Raw genomic sequence first — 26,270 nt, 5'->3', positions numbered from 1 at the left:
GTAAATGTACATTTTCTGTTAGTGTTGTTAGGGGAAAAATGGTACATTTTGTAGGCTTCTGCTGTGACTCTATTTAGGGCTGGAGGATCAGATTAGTTTATGTATTGAGTGGTCAGTTTATTACACGGAAACCGATATATGACTGGCAGTTTTTAATTGCTGGGCAAAATTTATTGTAATTTACTTGTGTAACTGCATGTAGTTAAGGCTAGCAGTGTTTACATAGACATGGTTGACCTGGCGAGTGTACTTTACTGAAACACATATATTACTGGCGGAGTAATTGCTGGGCAAAATTTACTGTAATTCACTGCTTTAACTCTCCCACAATATTTGTTCTAGATTTTGAGTAATTATATTTTTAAGAAGAGTTCCTGTGAAGGGACACAGCAGTATAACTTTTAGCATTGGGGTTAAAGTTTAGAATACTGATGCATATTTTTTAGAATTATGATGTTTTACTGTTATGGAATCGTTGTTACCACTGTAAAGAGTGATTTTAGTGTAGAATTTTCATTGTAACTCTTAAAACTGACATTTTGATGTTAAATAGATCATCAGTGGTAGCATTATATGGGCATGGGGAAAATGTAGAAAAGAAACATCATCAGCTGGGACACATGATCTGGCAACTTTGTCCTCAAGTCCATGTGGATTTGGAACACAACTTCTGGCAACTTTGTCCTCATGTCCATGTGGATTTGGAACACAACTGTTGTCAGTGGAACTGTTACTAACAGTAGTTTATGGTGATGAAATGTTACAGAACCATAATTATTATATGGATTATTCTTCAAGATTGTCCATTGGATTGAAGATTTTTTTTTCCATACTATTTGCTATTTCCTGCGTTAGTGAGGTAGCGTCAAGAACAGACGACTGAGCCTTTGAGGGAATATCCTCACTTAGCCCCCTTCTCTGTTCCTTCTTTTGGAAAATCAAAAACGAGAGGGGAGGATTGCCAGCTCCCCGCTCCCAATTGTAGAATTACAAGTGAAAAATTTCACTGGGGCAACAATGTTGCTGAACCCCACAAACAAGCAATGGAATTTTAGTGACAGTGGAGAATGACAGCAGAGTGAACGTTTGCCGAGTTGACACATAATTGCTCCTGCTCCATGCAGTCACCTTCTACAACACAGGGAATATGAAGTAAGAATTCTTTTTCCCTTACCCCTAGGGAAATGTACCTAGATTATATTTGTTCCCTGCTGTGTCATCTGTTTGTTGACATCATGTTGGCAGAGTGCATTTTCCTTACTGTGGTAAATCTAGACTAGAATACTGAACATATAGAAAATCTTGACTGCTAGGGAGATTAGGTGAGGTTTCCATAGATTCTGTTGATATTTTACAGAGAAAATATTTGGTCATTAATGATTGCGGTGATGTTTTTACATAGCATTTTGCTGTATTAACCAGCAAGGCTGGCAAGTGTCTGTTTTTTGTGAAGGGTTACTTTGCAGTTTGTATCCATAACTTAGTAGGGACACAAGAACTTTGTGGGCTCATTAGTATATGCTGACTTTTAGTGATATAAACTGAATGTTGAAAATATTTGTATATATAAACTTTTTCTTTACCCATGACAAACTTTGCAATAAGTGAAACCATTAATATATATTTTTTTTTTTTTTTATTATACTTTGTCGCTGTCTCCCGCATTTGCGAGGTAGCGCAAGGAAACAGACGAAAGAAATGGCCCAACCCCCCCCCCCCCCATACACATGTATATACATACGTCCACACACGCAAATATACACACCTACACAGCTTTCCATGGTTTACCCCAGACGCTTCACATGCCCTGATTCAATCCACTGACAGCACGTCAACCACGGTATACCACATCGCTCCAATTTACTCTATTCCTTGTCCTCCTTTCACCCTCCTGCATGTTCAGGCCCCGATCACACAAAATCTTTTTCACTCCATCTTTCCACCTCCAATTTGGTCTCCCTCTTCTCCTCGTTCCCTCCACCTCCGACACATATATCCTCTTGGTCAATCTTTCCTCACTCATTCTCTCCATGTGCCCAAACCACTTCAAAACACCCTCTTCTGCTCTCTCAACCACGCTCTTTTTATTTCCACACATCTCTCTCACCCTTACATTACTCACTCGATCAAACCACCTCACACCACACATTGTCCTCAAACATCTCATTTCCAGCACATCCATCCTCCTGCGTACAACTCTATCCATAGCCCACGCCTCGCAACCATACAACATTGTTGGAACCACTATTCCTTCAAACATACCCATTTTTGCTTTTGTGATGTCTCCATGGTTGTTTAATTTGTTTATGGATGGGGTTGTTAGGGAGGTAAATGCAAGAGTTTTGAAAAGAGGGGCAAGTATGAAGTCGGTTGGGGATGAGAGAGCTTGGGAAGTGAGTCAGTTGTTGTTCGCTGATGATACAGCCCTGGTGGCTGATTCATGTGAGAAACTGCAGAAGCTGGTGACTGAGTTTGGTAAAGTGTGTGGAAGAAGAAAGTTAAGAGTAAATGTGAAAAAGAGCAAGGTTATTAGGTATAGTAGGGTTGAGGGTCAAGTCAATTGGGAGGTGAGTTTGAATGGAGAAAAACTGGAGGAAGTGAAGTGTTTTAGATATCTGGGAGTGGATCTGGCAGCGGATGGAACCATGGAAGCGGAAGTGGATCATAGGGTGGGGGAGGGGGCGAAAATTCTGGGGGCCTTGAAGAATGTGTGGAAGTTGAGAGCATTATCTCGGAAAGCAAAATTAATATATATATATATATATATATATATATATATATATATATATATATTATATTATTATTTTTTTATTATACTTTGTCGCTGTTTCCTGTGTTAGCGAGGTAGCACAAGGAAATACATGAAAGAATGGCCCAACCCATCCACATACACATGTATATACATAGAGAGAAATATACATATATACACATACATAATTCATAGTTTCTGCCTTTATTCATTCCCGTCGCCACAGGACAACGTGGCAATGGGATATATATTTATTTATTTATTATACTTTATCGCTGTCTCCCGAGTTAGCGAGGTAGCGCAAGGAAACAGACGAAAGAATGGCCCAACCCACCCACATACACGTGTATATACATACACGTTCACACACGCACATATACATACCTATACATTTTCCAAAAGAAAGAACAGAGAAGGGGGCCAGGTGAGGATGTTCCCTCAGAGGCCCAGTCCTCTGTTCTCAATGCTACCTTGCTGATGCGGGAAATGGCGAATAGTTTGAAAAAAAAAAATACATATATATATATATATATATATATATATATATATATATGAGTGAGTGAGTGCTCAAATTACAGAGGTATAAGTTTGTTGAGTATTCCTGGTAAATTATATGGGAGGGTATTGATCGAGAGGGTGAAGGCATGTACAGAGCAACAGATTGGGGAAGAGCAGTGTGGTTTCAGAAGTGGTAGAGGATGTGTGGATCAGGTGTTTGCTTTGAAGAATGTATGTGAGAAATACTTAGAAAAGCAAATGGATTTGTATGTAGCATTTATGGATCTGGAGAAGGCATATGATAGAGTTGATAGAGATGCCCTGTGGAAGGTATTAAGAATATATGGTGTGGGAGGCAAGTTGTTAGAAGCAGTGAAAAGTTTTTATCGAGGATGTAAGGCATGTGTATGTGTAGGAAGAGAGGAAAGTGATTGGTTCTCAGTGAATGTAGGTTTGCGGCAGGGGTGTGTGATGTCTCCATGGTTGTTTAATTTGTTTATGGATGGGGTTGTTAGGGAGGTGAATGCAAGAGTTTTGGAAAGAGGGGCAAGTATGAAGTCTGTTGGGGATGAGAGAGCTTGGGAAGTGAGTCAGTTGTTGTTCGCTAATGATACAGCGCTGGTGGCTGATTCATGTGAGAAACTGCAGAAGCTGGTGACTGAGTTCGGTAAAGTGTGTGGAAGAAGAAAGTTAAGAGTAAATGTGAAAAAGAGCAAGGTTATTAGGTATAGTAGGGTTGAGGGTCAAGTCAATTGGGAGGTGAGTTTGAATGGAGAAAAACTGGAGGAAGTGAAGTGTTTTAGATATCTGGGAGTGGATCTGGCAGCGGATGGAACCATGGAAGCGGAAGTGGATCATAGGGTGGGGGAGGGGGCGAAAATTCTGGGAGCCTTGAAGAATGTGTGGAAGTCGAGAACATTATCTCGGAAAGCAAAAATGGGTATGTTTGAAGGAATAGTGGTTCCAACAATGTTGTATGGTTGCGAGGCGTGGGCTATGGATAGAGTTGTGTGCAGGAGGATGGATGTGCTGGAAATGAGATGTTTGAGGACAACGTGTGGTGAGGTGGTTTGATCGAGTAAGTAACGTAAGGTTAAAAGAGATGTGTGGAAATAAAAAGAGCGTGGTTGAGAGAGCAGAAGAGGGTGTTTTGAAATGGTTTGGGCACATGGAGAGAATGAGTGAGGAAAGATTGACCAAGAGGATATATGTGTCGGAGGTGGAGGGAACGAGGAGAAGAGGGAGACCAAATTGGAGGTGGAAAGATGGAGTGAAAAAGATTTTGTGTGATCGGGGCCTGAACATGCAGGAGGGTGAAAGGAGGGCAAGGAATAGAGTGAATTGGAGCGATGTGGTATACCGGGGTTGACGTGCTGTCAGTGGATTGAATCAAGGCATGTGAAGCGTCTGTGGTAAACCATGGAAAGCTGTGTAGGTATGTATATTTGCGTGTGTGGACGTATGTATATACATGTGTATGGGGATGGGTTGGGCCATTTTTTCGTCTGTTTCCTTGCGCTACCTCGCAAACGCGGGAGACAGCGACAAAGCAAAAAAAAAAAAAAAAAAAACACGCAGACATATACATATATACACATGTATGTATATTTCATGTGTGGTGGGGTAGCAACGGGAATGAATGAGGGCAGCAAGTATGAATATGTATATGTGTATGTATACGTGTGTATGCATTGAAATGTATGGGTATGTACATATGGGTATGCGTTGAAATGTATGGGTATGTATATGTGTGTATGCGTTGAAATGTATGGGTATGTATATGTGCGTATGTGGGCATTAATGTATGTACATGTGTATGTTGGTGGGTTGGGCCATTCTTTCGTCTGTTTCCTTGCGCTACCTTGCTAACCCGGGAGACAGCGACAAAGTATGATGAATGAATAAATATATACATATATATATATTATTATATATATACATATGTATATATATATAATATAATAACACCAAAAGATTCGCCTCTGAATGATGGATGGAAGCATAAGCTATCATACAGAAGAGTTTTTATGACAAGTCTAGTGAACAAGAGCCGCATTGAGTCATGAGGACGTGAGTCAGAGGATCATCTCGTCCCCATCACATCATTCAGAGCGATACCAGTTTGCATCAGCCTTCACTCCTGCCTGCAGTAGCATGCTTTCCGACATGTTTCATGAGCTCCTCTTCGCCAACGGAACTACCTTGGCCCACCAGTGATGCTACTACGTTTGTGAATCAAGAACCATTGCAACACAAACCTCGCCAGGTGGTAGAGTGTCCCGCAGTGTATTGAGACAGACTTCCCCAGAACTTTTTTTTAAAGGGGAAGTAAATGTTTATAGTTGTGTTACTGGAGTGATAGTTTTCATACATGGTGCTTTGACAAGAAAATAGTGAAATTGGAAAAAATGTAGCTTAGACATTGAAGCTTATTGATACAGTGGTTAAATTGATGAGAGCTACTATTGACATTTGTGTAAATAAATTAAACATTTCCTTTTTCCATAGCCAGAGGTTGAACCATTATGTGACATTCATTTTTTCATTTCATTTCAAGCTAGAAGTTTCAGTTTTCTAAATTGTTTCTTACATTTTTCACATGTATATATATGTATGTGTGTGTGTGTGTATGTGTGCGTGTGTGTGTGTATGTGTGTGTATGTGTATTTTTTTTTTTTTTTTTTTATACTTTGTCGCTGTCTCCCGCGTTTGCGAGGTAGCGCAAGGAAACAGACGAAAGAAATGGCCCAACCCCCCCCCATACACATGTACATACACACGTCCACACATGCAAATATACATACCTACACAGCTTTCCTTGGTTTACCCCAGACGCTTCACATGCCTTGATTCAATCCACTGACAGCACGTCAACCCCTGTATACCACATCGCTCCAATTCACTCTATTCCTTGCCCTCCTTTCACCCTCCTGCATGTTCAGGCCCCGATCACACAAAATCCTTTTCACTCCATCTTTCCACCTCCAATTTGGTCTCCCTCTTCTCCTCGTTCCCTCCACCTCCGACACATATATCCTCTTGGTCAATCTTTCCTCACTCATTCTCTCCATGTGCCCAAACCATTTCAAAACACCCTCTTCTGCTCTCTCAACCACGCTCTTTTTATTTCCACACATCTCTCTTACCCTTACGTTACTTACTCGATCAAACCACCTCACACCACACATTGTCCTCAAACATCTCATTTCCAGCACATCCATCCTCCTGCGCACAACTCTATCCATAGCCCACGCCTCGCAACCATACAACATTGTTGGAACTACTATTCCTTCAAACATACCCATTTTTGCTTTCCGGGATAATGTTCTCGACTTCCACACATTTTTCAAGGCTCCCAAAATTTTCGCCTCCTCCCCCACCCTATGATCCACTTCCGCTTCCATGGTTCCATCCGCTGACAGATCCACTCCCAGATATCTAAAACACTTCACTTCCTCCAGTTTTTCTCCATTCAAACTCACCTCCCAATTGACTTGACCCTCAACCCTACTGTACCTAATAACCTTGCTCTTATTCACATTTACTCTTAACTTTCTTCTTCCACACACTTTACCAAACTCCGTCACCAGCTTCTGCAGTTTCTCACATGAATCCGCCACCAGTTCTGTATCATCAGCGAACAACAACTGACTCACTTCCCAAGCTCTCTCATCCCCAACAGACTTCATACTTGCCCCTCTTTCCAAGACTCTTGCATTTACCTCCCTAACAACCCCATCCATAAACAAATTAAACAACCATGGAGACATCACACACCCCTGCCGCAAACCTACATTCACTGAGAACCAATCACTTTCCTCTCTTCCTACACGTACACATGCCTTACATCCTCGATAAAAACTTTTCACTGCTTCTAACAACTTGCCTCCCACACCATATATTCTTAATACCTTCCACAGAGCATCTCTATCAACTCTATCATATGCCTTCTCCAGATCCATAAATGCTACATACAAATCCATTTGCTTTTCTAAGTATTTCTCACATACATTCTTCAAAGCAAACACCTGATCCACACATCCTCTACCACTTCTGAAACCACACTGCTCTTCCCCAATCTGATGCTCTGTACATGCCTTCACCCTCTCAATCAATACCCTCCCATATAATTTACCAGGAATACTCAACAAACTTATACCTCTGTAATTTGAGCACTCACTCTTATCCCCTTTGCCTTTGTACAATGGCACTATGCACGCATTCCGCCAATCCTCAGGCACCTCACCATGAGTCATACATACATTAAATAACCTTACCAACCAGTCAACAATACAGTCACCCCCTTTTTTAATAAATTCCACTGCAATACCATCCAAACCTGCTGCCTTGCCGGCTTTCATCTTCTGCAAAGCTTTTACTACCTCTTCTCTGTTTACCAAATCATTTTCCCTAACCCTCTCACTTTGCACACCACCTCGACCCAAACACCCTATATCTGCCACTCTGTATATTATCCCTGGGGATAGGGGTGAAAGAATACTTCCCACGCATTTCTCGCGTGTCGTAGAAAGCGACTAGAGGGGACAGGAGCGGGGGGCCAGAAATCCTCCCCTCCTTGTATTCTTTTAACTTTCTAAAATGGGAAACAGAAGAAGGAGTCACGCGGGGAGTGCTCATCCTCCTCAAAGGCTCAGATTGGGGTGCCTAAATGTGTGTGGATGTAACCAAGATGTGAAAAAAGGAGAGATAGGTAGTATGTTTGAGGAAAGGAACCTGGATGTTTTGGCTCTGAGTGAAACGAAGCTCAAGGGTAAAGGGGAAGAGTGGTTTGGGAATGTCTTGGGAGTAAAGTCAGGGGTTAGTGAGAGGACAAGAGCAAGGGAAGGAGTAGCAGTACTCCTGAAACAGGAGTTGTGGAAGTATGTGATAGAATGTAAGAAAGTAAATTCTCGATTAATATGGGTAAAACTGAAAGTAGATGGAGAGAGATGGGTGATTATTGGTGCATATGCACCTGGGCATGAGAAGAAAGATCATGAGAGGCAAGTGTTTTGGGAGCAGCTGAATGAGTGTGTTAGTGGTTTTGATGCACGAGACCGGGTTATAGTGTTGGGTGATTTGAATGCAAAGGTGAGTAATGTGGCAGTTGAGGGAATAATTGGTATACATGGGGTGTTCAGTGTTGTAAATGGAAATGGTGAAGAGCTTGTAGATTTATGTGCTGAAAAAGGACTGATGATTGGGAATACATGGTTTAAAAAGTGAGATATACATAAGTATACTTATGTAAGGAGATATGGCCAGAGAGCGTTATTGGATTACGTGTTAATTGACAGGCGCGCGAAAGAGAGACTTTTGGATGTTAATGTGCTGAGAGGTGCAACTGGAGGGATGTCTGATCATTATCTTGTGGAGGCTAAGGTGAAGATTTGTATGGGTTTCCAGAAAAGAAGAGTGAATGTTGGGGTGAAGAGGGTGGTGAGAGTAAGTGAGCTTGGGAAGGAGACTTGTGTGAGGAAGTACCAGGAGAGACTGAGTACAGAATGGAAAAAGGTGAGAACAATGGAAGTAAGGGGAGTGGGGGAGGAATGGGATGTATTTAGGGAATCAGGGATGGATTGCGCAAAAGATGCTTGTGGCATGAGAAGAGTGGGAGGTGGGTTGATTAGAAAGGGTAGTGAGTGGTGGGATGAAGAAGTAAGAGTATTAGTGAAAGAGAAGAGAGAGGCATTTGGACGATTTTTGCAGGGAAAAAATGAAATTGAGTGGGAGACGTATAAAAGAAAGAAACAGGAGGTCAAGAGAAAGGTGCAAGAGGTGAAAAAAAAGGGCAAATGAGAGTTGGGGTGAGAGAGTATCATTAAATTTTAGGGAGAATAAAAAGATGTTCTGGAAGGAGGTAAATAAAGTGCGTAAGACAAGGGAGCAAATGGGAACTTCAGTGAAGGGCGCAAATGGGGAGGTGATAACAAGTAGTGGTGATGTGAGAAGGAGATGGAGTGAGTATTTTGAAGGTTTGTTGAATGTGTTTGATGATAGAGTGGCAGATATAGGGTGTTTTGGTCGAGGTGGTGTGCAAAGTGCGAGGGTTAGGGAAAATGATTTGGTAAACAGAGAAGAGGTAGTAAAAGCTTTGCGGAAGATGAAAGCCGGCAAGGCAGCAGGTTTGGATGGTATTGCAGTGGAATTCATTAAAAAAGGGGGTGACTGTATTGTTGACTGGTTGGTAAGGTTATTTCATGTATGTATGACTCATGGTGAGGTGCCTGAGGATTGGCGGAATGCGTGCATAGTGCCATTGTACAAAGGCAAAGGGGATAAGACTGAGTGCTCAAATTACAGAGGTATAAGTTTGTTGAGTATTCCTGGCAAATTATATGGGAGGGTATTGATTGAGAGGGTGAAGGCATGTACAGAGCATCAGATTGGGGAAGAGCAGTGTGGTTTCAGAAGTGGTAGAGGATGTGTGGATCAGGTGTTTGCTTTGAAGAATGTATGTGAGAAATACTTAGAAAAGCAAATGGATTTGTATGTAGCATTTATGGATCTGGAGAAGGCATATGATAGAGTTGATAGAGATGCTCTGTGGAAGGTATTAAGAATATATGGTGTGGGAGGCAAGTTGTTAGAAGCAGTGAAAAGTTTTTATCGAGGATGTAAGGCATGTGTACGTGTAGGAAGAGAGGAAAGTGATTGGTTCTCAGTGAATGTAGGTTTGCGGCAGGGGTGTGTGATGTCTCCATGGTTGTTTAATTTGTTTATGGATGGGGTTGTTAGGGAGGTGAATGCAAGAGTTTTGGAAAGAGGGGCAAGTATGAAGTCTGTTGGGGATGAGAGAGCTTGGGAAGTGAGTCAGTTGTTGTTCGCTGATGATACAGCGCTGGTGGCTGATTCATGTGAGAAACTGCAGAAGCTGGTGACTGAGTTTGGTAAAGTGTGTGAAAGAAGAAAGTTAAGAGTAAATGTGAATAAGAGCAAGGTTATTAGGTACAGTAGGGTTGAGGGTCAAGTCAATTGGGAGGTGAGTTTGAATGGAGAAAAACTGGAGGAAGTGAAGTGTTTTAGATATCTGGGAGTAGATCTGGCAGCGGATGGAACCATGGAAGCGGAAGTGGATCATAGGGTGGGGGAGGGGGCGAAAATTCTGGGAGCCTTGAAGAATGTGTGGAAGTCGAGAACATTATCTCGGAAAGCAAAAATGGGTATGTTTGAAGGAATAGTGGTTCCAACAATGTTGTATGGTTGCGAGGCGTGGACTATGGATCGAGTTGTGCGCAGGAGGATGGATGTGCTGGAAATGAGATGTTTGAGGACAATGTGTGGTGTGAGGTGGTTTGATCGAGTAAGTAACGTAAGGGTAAGAGAGATGTGTGGAAATAAAAAGAGCGTGGTTGAGAGAGCAGAAGAGGGTGTTTTGAAATGGTTTGGTCACATGGAGAGAATGAGTGAGGAAAGATTGACCAAGAGGATATATGTGTCGGAGGTGGAGGGAACGAGGAGAAGAGGGAGACCAAATTGGAGGTGGAAAGATGGAGTGAAAAAGATTTTGTGTGATCGGGGCTTGAATATGCAGGAAGGTGAAAGGAGGGCAAGGAATAGAGTGAATTGGAGCGATGTGGTATACCGGGGTTGACGTGCTGTCAGTGGATTGAATCAAGGCATGTGAAGCGTCTGGGGTAAACCATGGAAAGCTGTGAAGGTATGTATATTTGCGTGTGTGGACGTATGTATATACATGTGTGTGGGGGTGGGTTGGGCCATTTCTTTTGTCTGTTTGCTTGCGCTACCTCGCAAACGCGGGAGACAGCGACAAAGCAAAAAAAAAAAAAAAGTATATATTATTATTATTATTATTATATATATATATATATATATATATATATATATATATATATATATATATATTATACATAATCGCTGTTTCCCGCATCAGCGAGGTAGCGCCAGGAAACAGACAAATAATGGCCTATCCACATATACACATCTATGTACATAAATGATCACATATGCATATACATATACACATACACAGACATTATATACATACACATGTAACTATTCATACTTGTTTGCCTTCATCCATTCCTGTTGCTATCTCACCACACAGGAAAACAGCATTGCTATCCCCTGCTTTAGTAAGGTAGCACCAGACAAAAAGGTCCCCATTCGTTCACGTTTTTTTTTTTATACGTATTCACCATTTCCCATGTTTGTGATATGGCATTAAGAACAGAGAATGGAGCCTTAGAGGGAATATCCTCACTTGGCCCTCTTCTCTGTTCATTTTTTTGGAAAATTAAAAAAAAAAAAAAAAAAAAGCAGAGCCGTGAACATCCACATACTGGTACTTTCCATTTTCTTCCTTCCCCATCTAAGAAAAAACAAGGTTCCTGACAGTAACATGACCCAAGCACAGACTCCAGTGGTCAGTGAATTATGCGAGTGGCTAATAGCTTGGTGCTGCCTCACATCCTTGCCTATGACAATATAAACTACAGTAGGTTGCTGGAGGTCCATATGAGTGAGTGTCTGCTGGCTTCATATGATGTATGATGGTCATAGGGTGTGAATGCTCCTGTATAGATCATATTTTAGGGGTACAATAGTTTTTTGTGTTCTCAGATGCTCTTAGGGCTCTGCATAAAATGGAGAAATGGCTTTACATTGCTCTTATGACTAAGTCAGCGATGATATATGGATATGTATAGTTTCAGTTTGATAAACAGTGATTTTCTTTTTCAGAACTGTATGGCTCCTCTTATTAAGGAAGATATCTTTAATGCTGTTCATCAAGAAGAACTGAGAACAAATGCAGAAGCAAGTGGTCAGCGCTTCTTAGACCTTGCAAGACAGATGGAAGCATTTTTCTTGCAAAAACGCTATTTATTATCAATCCAAAAGCCAGAGCTCATTATTTCAGAGGTAAAGCTATATCCGCATGTACAATACAGAGAATTATGGATGAACATTTTATTCACAAAACATGAATAAAATGACTAGAATGTTTAGCACTAATATGAAAGACTGTGACAATTTTGGAAGTTAACCTAGTCACACTGTAATAATATAATGCGCTGTAAATTTTGGAAAGTGTATCCTGTAAAACTCAAAAAATTGATTGCAGACAATTCATACTGATCTTATAAAAGCATTGGAGATGGATGATACACGTGACATAGCAGAAATGAATAAAGTAGTTTAGAAATGCTATGTAAGGGAAGAAAAAAGCATGAGATGGATTGCTCAATAGTGGAAATTCAGCAAAGGAAAGAAGAATATAAAATACGTAAGTGGAATGTTAAGAAGCCATTAAGAATGCAAAGGAAGAGTATATGAAGATTTTGGAAGAAAGTTAAGTGGAAAGTTTTAGGGTAATACAAAACTATACTGGATGGAGGTGAAAAAGGTGAATGTAAGAGTGCAAGAAGTAAGGAAGGGGAGTTGCTGAATCAAAAGGAGGAAAAGAAAGAACTGATGAATGTGGGAGAAAGGGAGGCAGCAGTTTTTACATGCATGGGTATGGAGGATGGAAAGAAGAGGATGCAAGTGCAAGGGCCTATAGCAAAAAGAGAGTTAAGAAGGGCAATAATGAGGCCAAAAGTAGGACAGGCACCTGGAGTGGATGGGATTATGGCTGAAATGCTGAAGTATGGAGGACAAAGTGTGATAGAGTGGATGCATATGACATGTAGTTTAACATGGAAACAGAATGTTCTGCCTGAGAATTGGGTGAGAGCTATAATTGTTCTTTTATCCAAAGGAAAAGGTGCTAAGGATGTATGTAGCAATCACAGGGGAATAAGTCAGTTAAGTATATCAGGAAAAGTGCAGAATAAGTGAAGAGCAAGGGGGTTTTAGGAAAGTTAAGGGATGTGTGGATCAGATTTTTGTGGTAAAGGTGACCATGGAAAAGTATTTAGGAAAGGTAAGAAGTTGTAAGCTGCTTTTATGGATCTGGAGAAAGCATATGACAAGAGTCAAGTGGAATGCTCTGTGGGATATGTTTAGGATATAAGGTGTAGGAGGACAACTATTGAATGGTGTGAAAGTCTTCTATCGAGGAGCAAATGCATGTATGAGTCGATGGAGAGTTGAGCAAAAGTTCTGGGATCCATGTAGGTGTGAGGCAGGGCTGTGTGATGTCGCACATGTACATATTCATACTTGCTTGCCTTCATCCATTCCTGGCACTACCCCACCCCACAGGAAACAGCATTGCTACCCCCTGCCTCAGTGAATTAGCACCAGAAAAACAGACAAAAAGGCCACATGTATTTGTTCCCACTTAGTCAGCTGTCATTTGTAATGCACCGAAGGCACAGCTCCCTACCTACATCCAGGCCTCACAGACCTTTCCATGGTTTACCCCAAACATTTCAAATGCCTGGGTGCATGCCTCTCACCCTCAGTTTCCTGGAATTCAACTTTTTATGGTTGTTTCTGATCCTCCATTCCCATCTCCAAATGAACCTATGCCTTCTCCAATATTTTCCTCACAGAGGATGTTCCAAGTACTCTCTTGAGTTTCAGGCAGAGATGGCATGTGGCACATATGGCATACCTCCTTGAGTCTTGAAGGAGTGTTTCGCTAAGCTAGGTCCGATACTTAGCAAAAAAAAACCTTGTCCACCTCCTCATACATTTTCAAAGGCAATGTCATACCAACATTTTAGTGCTTTGTCATCTCTCCTTTGGCTTTGATTGCCATCTGCAGATGTCTGGGTATGGCATTGGCAAGTATCCTGAAGTATTCTTTGTCCATGTTTAGGGCCCATAGGGTCTTGATTTCCTGAATTGAGGCAAAGCACTGATGAGATGTTGCTGGAAGCAGCTGCCCAATCATGCATTCTGAGCACCCAGAAATCTCACCTGTATCCACTTTTTCTTGCTCTCAGATGAAAATTAAGGCTCTTTCCTCCTTTGAAAGTTAAGAACCAACCACAGGTGGAAGAAACAACACTCAGAAGCAAAATTCCCAAAATAAAGTGGCAACCAGGAAGCGTAACGAAACACAGAAACATTAGTCTCAGTGATCAGATTTATATTGATTTCACATTGAGATTGTCATTGCTTGTACCCACGATAAATGTTAGCCATGTATTGCCTTTGAAAATTTATGGGGGAAGGACAGTGATTTTTGCAGAGTATTTTGCCTGTCTAAAAACTTACTTTTACTTCCTCACAGAAGCATTCCTTGGTGCAACCCATCCTTAAGAAAGTAGACTGTTCTTACCCCATTAACTATTTGCCCATTGCTCACACGTTTGCTGTCTTCAGAGTCTTTTAAAACTCTGCTTAACTCTCACTTTCTCAGGCTTTCTGATGACCTTTGTAGATTTCAGTCCTTGGTCTCCTGGTGATCTCTCCTATGTTACTCACTTCTGGTCTTCCTCTTTCAAGGGTTTTGGTAAAACTTTTCTTGTATTGGTCAACATCAAAGCATTTGGCAGGACATGGTTTAGATCTTTGCTTTCTAAACTCCTATGTTTTGGCTTTGCTGTTAAACTCTTTTTCCCAGTGCACACCTTTCTCTTTGGTCATCCCATTGCTTTACTTGTTATTAAGTTCCTTAGATTTCTGTCCTATTGCATACTCTGTCTTTTCTTTGCAAGTGATCTCCAATCAGCTTATAACTTCAGTTACTCTTATGTTTGACACACTTCAGCAGGTTTTGGTATTAGTTTTCAGGAGTTTTTCTTTATATGTTTTATATGATACAGCATCTCCAGAGGTCATGGACCATCATGTATTCAGTATGCATCTTATTACTAATATATCACGTCTGCTGGTACTACACCACCCACACAAATTGATAAGAAAATGCAATGTTTTCTCAGCTTATCTTTTATTCTTTTTTCAGGATATCATTGAAATGCGCAATGAGCTAGTTCGAAAAGATGAACTTCTTAAGAAACATGCTGAAAAATTGAATGAATGGCAGGGTCTTTTGTCATCAATGCAGTCTAGACTGGGCACATCATCTTCCATGGGACCCCGTCCTCCTGGTCCTCCAGGGTCAGCCATGCATCCAGGGATGATGGCTCCTCAGACAGGTTCACATACTTCTGTGCCAATGCCAGGCCTTAGCCCTGTAGGTGGTGGTAGTATGGGGCCCTCACCAATGGGACCAACTGGACCACCCATTCAACACAACATGAACAACCCTGGGATGGGTATGGCTCAGACATCAATGATGCAAGCAAGTATTATGTCTAATGTTGGAGCTTCTTCTAGTACATTATAGTGTAGATTTGTCACACAGTAATGATACATATGGCTATCATAATTAGATTCATGTACTTAGATTAAACAAAGAGAATTTTTATCTAATTTTGATAATTCATGTGATATTAAGGTAGTCCAAAGGTATCAAACTGGAGGTATAGATGTCAGATGATTTAGTAATGAATCGATTAGTTTGCCATCATTGTGGCTAGTAACACTGGCATTTCATTATTTTGATTGGTGTATGATTTGCGCATTGCATGAAAGTAATAAAAATAGTTTTTGTAAATAATTTTGCATGATATATTTCTAAATGCTTGTTGAAAAGATGACAGTCAAGCTAAAAGTTAAATGTTAGTTATATTTGTTTTGTAGATTTATTGTTGTACAGAGAACAAACACTTTCTTTTGAAAATTTTGATTATCAGGTTTCTTTCACAGTGCTGTATATAGTGGTACTTTGATAAATATACTTGAAGAATGGATACTGTATATCAAATTCCTATACCCTTTCAAAGAAAGTAGAAGAGCTGAAGAAAAAATTGTCAGAAGAGAGCCTATAAATGAGGTCACTTCCTGGGACAGGCATAAAACAATTTTCATAGACACAAGAGCAAGTTTGTTATGCTGCTTCATTATTATGCAAGTCTGTGTTGTAATATTTTAATGCTGTATTTTGAGGCTTGATGATCTCTGCATAGGCAATAGGCTATTTTGTTAATTTTAGGAGTATGACAAAACATACTATTTATGATGTACATGAGCTGTTTTGGGATTCATTTTGACTACAGTACTTACAATATTGACTGTATTCGTGGGAGTAATGTCTCCCACATCTGAAATGTTCTTTTTCAAATATGGGTTGATATTGTAACAGCTTTTTTATAGTCATGGGATACATAACCCATTACTAAACACTATAATTGAAAGTGCAGCTCCCCTTCAGCTCCAGATATACTTTGTCAGCAGTGACAAATGAAGTCTTTATTAAGCTTTGGTAATGTTACACCAGGAATTTGATCCTGCTGAACTGTAGCATTAACACCTTATTTTTCTTTTTCTGCAAAACTCTGCTTGGAAATCCTTATCTTTCAATGATTTGTTTCTAAGAGGTTTTGTCATGTTTAGATTTTTGTATTTACCATACTGGGTAACTGTCAAAAATTGACATTACCAGCAGATATCAACATATTCCCATGGTGTGCAGATTTCCCCCTCTGTTTGTGATGGTTACATCCTCATAAAATCTTGCAAATGACAGGAGTTTAATTCACTGGGAAATAAGGGGAGGTATAGGGTCACAGAATAATCACTTTTTTTGTTATCACTTGGTTTTAAGAATGTTATAATGTGAGGGTGCTTGGCTTTCTTTTTCAGGTCTATATGATTTGGTAAACAGAGAAGAGGTAGTGAAAGCTTTGCGGAAGATGAAAGCCGGCAAGGCAGCAGGTTTGGATGGTATTGCAGTGGAATTTATTAAAAAAGGGGGTGACTGTATTGTTGACTGGTTGGTAAGGTTATTTAATGTATGTATGACTCATGGTGAGGTGCCTGAGGATTGGCGGAATGCATGCATAGTGCCATTGTACAAAGGCAAAGGGGATAAGAGTGAGTGCTCAAATTACAGAGGTATAAGTTTGTTGAGTATTCCTGGTAAATTATATGGGAGGGTATTGATTGAGAGGGTGAAGGCATGTACAGAGCATCAGATTGGGGAAGAGCAGTGTGGTTTCAGAAGTGGTAGAGGATGTGTGGATCAGGTGTTTGCTTTGAAGAATGTATGTGAGAAATACTTAGAAAAGCAAATGGATTTGTATGTAGCATTTATGGATCTGGAGAAGGCATATGATAGAGTTGATAGAGATGCTCTGTGGAAGGTATTAAGAATATATGGTGTGGGAGGAAAGTTGTTAGAAGCAGTGAAAAGTTTTTATCGAGGATGTAAGGCATGTGTACGTGTAGGAAGAGAGGAAAGTGATTGGTTCTCAGTGAATGTAGGTATGCGGCAGGGGTGTGTGATGTCTCCATGGTTGTTTAATTTGTTTATGGATGGGGTTGTTAGGGAGGTGAATGCAAGAGTTTTGGAAAGAGGGGCAAGTATGAAGTCTGTTGGGGATGAGAGAGCTTGGGAAGTGAGTCAGTTGTTGTTCGCTGATGATACAGCGCTGGTGGCTGATTCATGTGAGAAACTGCAGAAGCTGGTGACTGAGTTTGGAAAAGTGTGTGGAAGAAGAAAGTTAAGAGTAAATGTGAATAAGAGCAAGGTTATTAGGTACAGTAGGGTTGAGGGTCAAGTCAATTGGGAGGTGAGTCTGAATGGAGAAAAACTGGAGGAAGTGAAGTGTTTTAGATATCTGGGAGTGGATCTGTCAGCGGATGGAACCATGGAAGCGGAAGTGGATCATAGGGTGGGGGAGGGGGCGAAAATCCTGGGGGCCTTGAAAAATGTGTGGAAGTCGAGAACATTATCTCGGAAAGCAAAAATGGGTATGTTTGAAGGAATAGTGGTTCCAACAATGTTGTATGGTTGCGAGGCGTGGGCTATGGATAGAGTTGTGCGCAGGAGGATGGATGTGCTGGAAATGAGATGTTTGAGGACAATGTGTGGTGTGAGGTGGTTTGATCGAGTGAGTAACGTAAGGGTAAGAGAGATGTGTGGAAATAAAAAGAGCGTGGTTGAGAGAGCAGAAGAGGGTGTTTTGAAGTGGTTTGGGCACATGGAGAGGATGAGTGAGGAAAGATTGACCAAGAGGATATATGTGTCGGAGGTGGAGGGAACAAGGAGAAGAGGGAGACCAAATTGGAGGTGGAAAGATGGAGTGAAAAAGATTTTGTGTGATCGGGGCCTGAACATGCAGGAGGGTGAAAGGAGGGCAAGGAATAGAGTGAATTGGAGCGATGTGGTATACCGGGGTTGACGTGCTGTCAGTGGATTGAAGCAAGGCATGTGAAGCGTCTGGGGTAAACCATGGAAAGCTGTGTAGGTATGTATATTTGCGTGTGTGGACGTATGTATATACATGTGTGTGGGGGGGGTTGGGCCGTTTCTTTCGTCTGTTTCCTTGCGCTACCTCGCAAACGCGGGAGACAGCGACAAAGTATAATAAAAATAATAAAAAATATGATAATTGAGAAAGTTTATAAACAGTTACTACTCACAAATACAAGCTTTAGTTTTCTGTGATGATAGATGATGTATGGTGAGCATAGAGCACTAAACTTTGGCATGAACAGAGGTAGGTGTTGGTTTATTAGAGTCATCAGTAGGATGTGACAGTCTCAGGCTACAGGAGAAATGGTCTACTTGTACTCTTGGCTGAGAGGGCACGATTGATTCACAGAGCTTTTGATTTTGTCAGCATTTCCCCTGATTGTCCATATATCTGACTCAATGGTATACACACAGTCAAATGGCAAAAAGAATTATTCAAGCTACATGTAAGTCCAGATTCACACATCAAAGATTGTGTCGTGATTGGCATCAATAAGTTACACTTCCTTTGATTCATAACAATACTCACAGGTAATTTTTTTTTAAACATATCTTAACGTCTCATTATTTCCTAATTGGAATTGGAAAGATGGAATGAAAAGATTTTGTGCAATCAGGGCCTGAACATGAAGGAGGGTGAAAGGTGTACATGGAATAGAGTGAATTGGAATGATGTTGTATACTGGGATCGATGTGATGTCAATGGACTGAACCAGGGCATGTAAAACATCTTGGGTAAACCATGGAAAGGTCTGTTGGGCCTGGATGTGGATAGAGAGCTGTGGTTTCAGTGTAATTCACACGACAGCTAGAGATTGAGTATGAACACATGGTATTTTTTATCTGTTTTCCTGGCACTACCTCGCTGAAGCAGGGGGCAGCAATTCCGTTTCCTGTGGTGCGTGGTGGTACTGGGAATGAACAAAGGCAAGCAAATATGAATATGCACATGTGTATATATGTATGTCTGTGTATGTATACGTATTTTATGTTGATATGTATATGTGTTATCCCTGGGGATAGGGGAGGAAGAATACTTCCCACGTATTCCCTGCATGTCATAGAAGGCAACTAAAAGGGAAGGGAGCAGGGGGCTGGAAATCCTCCCCTCTCATTTTTACTTTTCCTAAAGAAGGAACGGAGGAGGAGGCCAATTGAGGATATTCCCTCAAAGGCTCAGTCCTCTGTTCTTGACACTACCTTGCTAACGTGGGAAATGGCAAGTAGTATGAAAAAAAATGTATGTGTGTGTATGGGTGTTTATGTATATATGTGTGCATATGAGTGGATGGGCTGTTCGTCTGTTTCCTGGCGATTCCTTACTGACTTGGGAAATGGCAATCGAGTATAATGAAAAAATATAATAATATGTATGTGAGTGGCTGTGTCTTTCTTCATCCATTTCCTGGTGCCACTTCGCTAATGTGGGAAACAGCTATCAAGAATGAAAAGAAATGTATTATTTCGTCTTACCAAACACCACCTGCTTGGGGATATGCTGCGAGTGAAAAACTGCCTTTGGAGAGGCTGTATAATTGTCGATAGATGAAAAGGAATATAGTTATCTCATGAATTCTTATTCCAGAGGAGTCCATAACCATTGCAGGAACCCCATGAAAGGGGTTCTGGAGTTGGATGATGTTTTTATTATTTTTAGACATGCACTAAACAAGTGGTCACTTCTCTTGAATTGCATATTTTTGTCTCACTGTGTATCAAGTTTTCATCATTATTCTCTGATTAGTTGCTACAAAAAGTTAGGTTTTATAATACTAAAGCATAAATTGAATCATATAAACAAAAATCAAAATAGGTTTTATAATACTAAAGCATTAATCAAATTATATAAACAATAATCAAACTATACGGATATGAACACATTAATGGCATTGATAGGCAACACATCCCATGATTCAGTGTGATGCCCATAAGTAATTTTTCTAACTTGATGTCTCATTGATTGACACAATTTATTTATTTTCGGGCATTACTGTCAGATTATATTTATACCAAAACTGTATAAAGAAGCACCACATGTTAATAGCACTGTAGACCACACTGGACTTGATTCACAGTGATAGCCACAATTAAACTATTTCCTATTGTATTTTAGTGTCTGTTGTTTCTCATGCTTTATTTGATATTCACTTATTTTTACAAGTTTACAGTCTTACTGCTTTTTATCTCTTTAAGACAGGCATGAAAAACAGTCTACTTTTGTGAGACAATTGTCAATATTTCAATGTTTTTCCAATTTTTCAGTATTATTCTTCCCATACTTTCTGTGTAGAGTTGTCACTTAAGGATGGTTGTGATGTTACCCCCCTTCCTTCTCTAATGACTGAACTTTTCTCCATTTCATATAACCTTTAAAAGCAGGTTTTGCAGAGCCCTGACTAATTTCCACTTTCTTTCCCTATTAATTTTTCTTTCATCCGAGTTGACCTAGATTGGGGCATATTTTGCCCATGCCATGTCATTCACCGGAAAAGAAGAAAAAAAAAACTATTAGGCATTTTAAGAGCCTTAGTGAATTCCACAATAAAATGTTTTGCAGACCTTCTCTTCATCTTGCCTGCCTCCAAAGTTCCTTTGTTAGCAAAAAACATTATCTCATTACATTTCATTCTGAAGTCCAAGTCTGTCTCAAATGCCTTTACCCATGATGTTAGAATGGTGGCTTTCACCTCTTGTGTGTCTGAAGAATCTGATTGCATGGGTGGCAACAAAAATATCAAGATAAACTTTTACAGTGTAAATCAACAAACTAAACAAGTATGTTATATGTGTGCTTAAATGCAAACACAAATGTACATTTTAGTGAGATTTACTAATAATGTCAAGTGTAATCCCATTAAAGTAAGTATGACCATGAATATGCCATATGTAATTTTTTTTTGGTGAAATGGGGGGGGGGGGGGGAAATGCCCCCTCTTGAGGGCACCTGTCTCTAGAAATAATTGGTCACAGGGAGGTTTAGAGCCCTGCCAGCACTATTTCCCACTATTATCTGAATTTGCTTCTCCAGGACACTCCATGTGTGGTCTGCCAGGTATCTTTACCTAGCCCAATTCTCTCCACTTCATTTCTACAATCAGGTTCCCAGTTTCAACTCTGAAAGCAGGCAAAGAATTTCCTTGCTCTATAGTACTCTGCAGAGTTGGAGCTGGATACCCCAAGTCTGCAAATATAATTCTGACAAAAGATGCTGCTTTTATGCACTTGATTCGTAGATATTGGATTGGATTAGTATTAATAAAGATAATAATAATAATAATAATACACATGTATATACACACACGTCCACACACGCAAATATACATACCTATACATCTCAATGTACACATATATATACACACACAGACACATACATATATACCCATGCACACAATTCACACTGTCTGCCCTTATTCATTCCCATCGCCACCTCGCCACACATGGAATACCATCCCCCTCCCCCCTCATGTGTGCAGGGTAGTGCTAGGAAAAGACAACAAAGGCCTCATTCGTTCACACTCAGTCTCTAGCTGTCATGCAATAATGCCCGAAACCACAGCTCCCTTTCCACATCCAGGCCCCACACAGCTTTCCATGGTTTACCCCAGACGCTTCACATGCCCTGATTCAATCCACTGACAGCACGTCAACCCTAGTATACCACATCGATCCAATTCACTCTATTCCTTGCCCGCCTTTCACCCTCCTGCATGTTCAGGCTCCGATCACTCAAAATCTTTTTCACTCCATCTTTCCACCTCCAATTTGGTCTCCCACTTCTCCTCGTTCCCTCCACCTCCAACACATATATCCTCTTGGTCAATCTTTCCTCACTCATTCTCTCCATGTGCCCAAACCATTTCAAAACACCCTCTTCTGCTCTCTCAACCACGCTCTTTTTTATTTCCACACATCTCTCTTACCCTTACATTACTTACTCGATCAAACCACCTCACACCACACATTGTCCTCAAACATCTCATTTCCAGCACATCCACCCTCCTGCGCACAACTCTCTCAATAGCCCACACCTCGCAACCATACAACATTGTTGGAACCACTATTCCATCAAACATACCCATTTTTGCTTTCCGAGATAATGTTCTCGACTTCCACACATTCTTCAAGGCTCCCAGGATTTTCGCCCCCTCCCCCACCCTATGATCCACCTCCGCTTCCATGGTTCCATCCGCTGCCAGATCCACTCCCAGATATCTAAAACACTTCACTTCCTCCAGTTTTTCTCCATTCAAACTCACCTCCCAATTGACTTGACCCTCAACCCTACTGTACCTAATAACCTTGCTCTTATTCACATTTACTCATAACTTTCTTCTTTCACACACTTTACCAAACTCAGTCACCAGCTTCTGCAGTTACTCACATGAATCAGCCACCAGCGCTGTATCATTAGCGAACAACAACTGACTCACTTCCCAAGCTCTCTCATCCCCAACAGACTTCATACTTGCCCCTCTTTCCAAAACTCTTGCATTCACCTCCCTAACAACCCCATCCATAAACAAATTAAACAACCATGGAGACATCACACACCCCTTCTGCAAACCTACATTCACTGAGAACCAATCACTTTCCTCTCTTCCTACATATATATATATATATATATATATATATATATATATATATATATATTTTTTTGTCGCTGTCTCCCGCGTTTGCGAGGTAGCGCAAGGAAACAGACGAAAGAAATGGCCCAACCCACCCCCATACACATGTATATACATACGTCCACACACGCAAATATACATACCTACACAGCTTTCCATGGTTTACCCCAGACGCTTCACATGCCCTGATTCAATCCACTGACAGCACGTCAACCCCGGTATACCACATCGATCCAAGATATATGTATATATATATATATATATATATATATATATATCTCGGAAAGCAAAAATGGGTATGTTTGAAGGAATAGTGGTTCCAACAATGTTGTATGGTTGCGAGGCGTGGGCTATGGATAGAGTTGTGCGCAGGAGGATGGATGTGCTGGAAATGAGATGTTTGAGGACAATGTGTGGTGTGAGGTGGTTTGATCGAGTAAGTAATGTAAGGGTAAGAGAGATGTGTAGAAATAAAAAGAGCGTGGTTGAGAGAGCAGAAGAGGGTGTTTTGAAATGGTTTGGGCACATGGAGAGAATGAGTGAGGAAAGATTGACCAAGAGGATATATGTGTCGGAGGTGGAGGGAACGAGGAGAAGTGGGAGACCAAATTGGAGGTGGAAAGATGGAGTGAAAAAGATTTTGTGTGATCGGGGTCCTGAACATGCAGGAGGGTGAAAGGAGGGCAAGGAATAGAGTGAATTGCATCGATGTGGTATACCGGGTTGACGTGCTGTCAGTGGATTGAATCAGGGCATGTGAAGCGTCTGGGGTAAACCATGGAAAGCTGTGTAGGTATGTATATTTGCGTGTGTGGACGTATGTATATACATGTGTATGGGGGTGGGTTGGGCCATTTCTTTCGTTTGTTTCCTTGCGCTACCTTGCAAACACGGGAGACAGTGGCAAAAAAAAAAAAAGAAAAAAAAAATATGCATAAACACCCATACATGCACATATACATATTAACATATACACATATACACACATTTTTTTTTTTTCATACTATTCGCTATTTCCCGCGATAGCGAGGTAGCGTTAAGAACAGAGGACTGGGCCTCCGAGGGAACATCCTCACCCGGACCCCTCCTCTGTTCCTTCTTTTGGAAAAAAAAATATATATACATACATATATATACATATATACATACTCATACTTGCCTTCATCCATTCCTGGCTCTACCCTGCCCCATAGGAAACAGCATTGCTACTCCCTGCTTCAGCAAGGTAGTGCCAGGATAACAGACAAAAAAAGGCCACATTCGTTCACATTCAGAGTCTAGCTGTCATGTGTAATTCACCAAAACCACAGCTCCCTATCCACATCGAGGCCCCACAGACCTTTCCATGTCTTACCCTAGACATTTCACATGTCCTCATTCAGTACACTGACAGCATGTCGACCCTGGTATACCACATATGGTATACCACCATATAACATTGTTGGAACTACTATTCATTTAAACATACCCATTTTTGCTCTCTGAGATAACATTCCTTCCATGCATTCTTCAGTGTTCCCACAACCTTCTTCCCGTCCCCCACCCTATGACTCACTTCTGTCTCCATGGTTCCATTCACTGCTAAGTCCTCTTCCAGATATCTAAAACACTTCACTTCCTCCAATTTTTCTCCATTCAGACTTACATCCCAATTACCTTGTCCTTCAACCCTACTTAACCTAATAACCTTGCTCTTATTCAGATTTACTCTCAACTTTCTCCTTTCACGCACTTTCCCAAACTCAGTCACCAACTTCTGCAGTTTCTCACTCGAATCAGCCACTAGATCTGTATCATCTGCGAACAAGAACTGACTCACTTCCCAGGCTCTCATCCCCAACAGACTGCATACTCACCCCTCTCTCCGAAACTCTTGCATTTACCTCCCTAACCACCCCATCCATAAGCAATTAAATGACCAAAGGGACATTACACATCCCTGCCACAAGCCGACCTTCACTGGGAACCAATCACTCTCCTCTCTCTCTTCCTACTCACACACATGCCTTACATCCTTGATAAAAACTTTTCACTGCTTGTAGCAACTTACCCTTCTCACCATATACTCTTAAGACCTTCCACAAAGCATCTATATAATAATGATAATTATGATAATACTAATAGCTTTTTGTGCCTAATAATGATGATAATAATAATAATAGTAATAACAATAATAATAGTAATAATAATAATGATAATAATTATAGCTTTTTGTGCCCAATTGCTTCTCCATGTCTGGGGTAGCATCAGGGACAAATGAATAACATCTTTTCCTGCTGTCATGTATAACATGCTAAAACAAGTGCCAACCATCTATATCTAAGCCTCAAAGACTATTCTAGGGTTGTATGTGACTGCTTCATGTGCTCTAGTTTAACCCATTCACTGTACATCAAGCCTCATATACCACACCAATCTACTAGAGTTCATTCTATCCTGTGTGTACCTCTCAACCATCCGAATGTTAATGCTTTGGTGCCTCAAAGCCTCCTTTACTCCATACTTCTGTTTCCCTCTCCTTCTCCACCTTCAACCTCCATACTTCTGTTTCCCTCTCCTTCTCCACCTTCAACCTCCTCCTTCATTTTTAAGTCACAGATCTTCCTAATCAGCCTTTCTTCATTTATCTTCTCCATATGTCTGAACTATTTCAGCACATTCAGGTTATTTCTCACCATTAGACTGTGCATACTACCACATCTTGCTCTAACACTATTTAATTCATGATCAACCTGCCCCACACCACATATTGTCTACAGGCATTTCATTTCCAATACATCCACCCACATCATTTCTTTTGCATTTAAGGCACATCCATACAACACTATTATGACTACTTATCTTCAGATATATCCATCTTTGCCCTAACAGACATTGACCTCTCTTTCCACAAAACTTTAATTCACCCAAAAACTCAGCATCATCAACCCTATGACTTCCTTCAGCCTCATGGTTCCAATTATTCCTTTGTCTATTCCAGGCATTTAAAAGTATTTCACTTCCACCAGGTCCTATCCATTCCAACTAACTTTCAAACCATCCTCTCATCCCCCTGATGCAGTTCATTAATTTACTGTCAACATTGTACCAAACTCTCACCAGCTTCATGAGTTTCTTTTTTAAAGTCCTCCACCGGAACCATCCAAACAAAAGCTGATTACATCCATGCCCTCCACCATACATATACCCGAGATCCACAAAACTGTGTGCAACAAAGAAC

General features: G+C 40.8%; 1 protein-coding gene across 5 annotated transcripts in view; it reads left to right on the top strand.

Moving 5' to 3' along the window:
* MED28 (mediator complex subunit 28) overlaps nucleotides 1-26,270 on the top strand; it is a 38,546-nt gene that overhangs the window by 198 nt on the left and 12,078 nt on the right. For all 5 annotated transcript variants that reach the window (XM_071663928.1, XM_071663931.1, XM_071663930.1 and 2 more), the window contains exons 2-3: nucleotides 11,951-12,130; nucleotides 15,069-15,407. In XM_071663928.1, coding sequence (XP_071520029.1) covers nucleotides 11,951-12,130; nucleotides 15,069-15,407 — 519 coding nt within the window. The remainder of the gene's footprint in view (nucleotides 1-11,950; nucleotides 12,131-15,068; nucleotides 15,408-26,270) is intronic.

This window comes from Panulirus ornatus, chromosome 8, assembly GCF_036320965.1.
Source record: "Panulirus ornatus isolate Po-2019 chromosome 8, ASM3632096v1, whole genome shotgun sequence".
NCBI classification, from domain to species: Eukaryota; Metazoa; Arthropoda; class Malacostraca; order Decapoda; family Palinuridae; genus Panulirus; species Panulirus ornatus.
The sequence above is the reverse complement of the archived record's forward strand: the minus strand, read 5'-3'. Positions and strand labels throughout refer to the sequence as shown.